We start from the raw sequence: 2,208 nt of genomic DNA, 5'->3' as shown, positions 1-2,208 counted from the left end.
AGTTTACTTTATCAAATTGCTATGTTTTAAATTTTTTAAAAAAGTTTTGCTTTATTCCTAGTTTATAAAACAATCAAATAGAGAACTCAGAATGTTCTAAATAAACAAATCTTAAATAAACCATAATTCGTGACCTGCTTAGTTTCCAGGAAAAAAAAAAAAGCCACCAAATCTACAGTCAACTAATTTTCCACAAAGGTGCTCAGAGTACTCGCTGGAGAGAAGAGAGCTTTCTCAATAGATGGTGCTGAGGAAATCAGATGTCCACATGCAGAATGAAGCTAGACTCCAGTCTCTTACCAGTTAACAAAAATCAACTCACAAGGATTAAAGACTCTGTGTAAGATCCAAAACTTTGAAACTACAGGAAAAATGCAAAGGGGGAAACATTTCCAGATATTGGAATTGGTAAGGATATTTTTGGTCAAGATTCCCAAGGAATGGGAAAGCAAAGAAAAAATAGATCAAAGTATATACTCACACATACATCATTAAGGGTTTAACCTAGAGCATGTTTTCCCTTCTGAACAACCTGTTTAAATGCATTCTTAACTTCCTTATTCCTCAGGCTGTAGACCACAGGGTTCAGCATGGGGATGACCATGGTGTAGAACACAGATGTGAATTTGTCAGTGTCCATGGAGTGACTAGAACTTGGCTTTAAGTACATGACGATGATAGTCCCATAAAATGTGGAAACTGCAACGAGGTGAGCAGCACAGGTGGACAAAGCCTTCTTGTATCCCTCACCTGAGCGCAACTTCAAAATGGTGATAAACAAGTATAAGTAGGAAATCAAGATGATAAGAAGTGCAAAAACGATATGAAAACTTGACATAAGAACAAGAACCAGTTCACCAATATGTTTATTAGAGCAAGCCAGAATCCTGACTGCGGGAATATCACAGAAGAAGTGATGGACCACGTTGGACATACAGAAAGAGAGGCAGAACGTGTCTCCAGTTTGCAAAGAAGCATTTAAAAAACCAAAGACATAGCATCCTATGGCCAGACGAGAGCACACAGTGTTTGTCATGATGGTGGAGTAATGCAAGGGCTTACACACAGCTGCGTAGCGGTCATAGGCCATTGAAGCCAAGAGGTAGTTGTCCACTGTGGCAAAGAATACAAAAAAGAACATCTGAGAAGCACATGAACTATAGGATATCATCTTGTTTCCTGTGAGGAGCCCAGCCATGATCTTGGGAGTGACAGTTGAGGAGGAACCAAAGTCCACCAGAGACAGGTTACTGAGGAAAAAGTACATGGGGGTGTGGAGACGGGAGTCCAATATGATCAGCAGGATCATCCCCAGGTTCCCCACCAGAGTGATGAGGTAGATAAGTGTGAAAACCGTAAAAAGAGGCACCTGAAGTTCTGGGGCACTGGTTACTCCCAGCAGAATGAATTCACTCACTCCTGTGATGTTCTTCATAGCCGTTGTTTTAGAATCACAAGATGCTCTATGATAAAGATAAGTGAAGGAACACAGTGAGGAACAAAAAAAGAGTTGCACAGAAATTGAAATGAATAACCATTTTTTACTATAGTAATAATTGACTCTTCAACATTCTCCAGACTGAAAGCATTGGTATGGCAACACAATTCCACAGATCAACTTTATCCATGCACTGTTGAATATGGAGCGCCTTCATGGATCACCTTTACAACTTCTTAATTTAGTATATGAGTAAACTGAATTGTAGGAAATAATAAGTTGTCCAAGGTCGCCAGTCTGGAATGAATTCACCTTCCCAATAAGATGTTTGAGTTTACTAAGAGCTTTAAGGTCAGGCATGTTAAAAGTATATATCAATTTAACCCTATCTTCAACACCATAAATTTGACTAATTGTATGTCCATCCATATATCAAGCAACAAAGAGTTTGAGTAAGTATTTATGAATTTGAATTTATTTTACATTCATTCCATTTACAAATCATCATTATATCCATTGTACAAAGCTAAGTGCTTCAAGTTGCATGAAGTGTAATTCACAAATGTATGCATAGTAGGTTCAGAGGGAGAAATGCATCATTAGAAGTTGCAACCGAAAAGAGCAATTCTGAAGAGAAGGTATAATGTTACATGTTTTAATACTCCCTCTCATTTTATCCATCCCTAAACAAAGATGCCGTTGGAGCTACCTCGGGGACTATTGTGAGAGTTGAGTGAGACAGTGAAGGAAACGCAGCCCAATGTGGTGTT

At 38.6% G+C, this 2,208-nt stretch overlaps 1 protein-coding gene across 1 annotated transcript; it reads right to left on the bottom strand.

Moving 5' to 3' along the window:
* Positions 1–499: 499 nt before the first annotated feature.
* LOC143390522 (olfactory receptor 5B17-like) lies at positions 500–1,435 on the bottom strand. The gene has a single exon (XM_076842897.2). It carries the CDS (start codon positions 1,433–1,435, stop codon positions 500–502), a length of 936 nt encoding a protein of 311 aa, XP_076699012.2.
* Between the last annotated feature and the right edge of the window lie 773 nt (positions 1,436–2,208).

This window comes from Callospermophilus lateralis, chromosome 2, assembly GCF_048772815.1.
Source record: "Callospermophilus lateralis isolate mCalLat2 chromosome 2, mCalLat2.hap1, whole genome shotgun sequence".
NCBI classification, from domain to species: domain Eukaryota; kingdom Metazoa; phylum Chordata; class Mammalia; order Rodentia; family Sciuridae; genus Callospermophilus; species Callospermophilus lateralis.
Note: the sequence above shows the minus strand (reverse complement) of the source record. Positions and strands in the feature narration are given on the sequence as shown.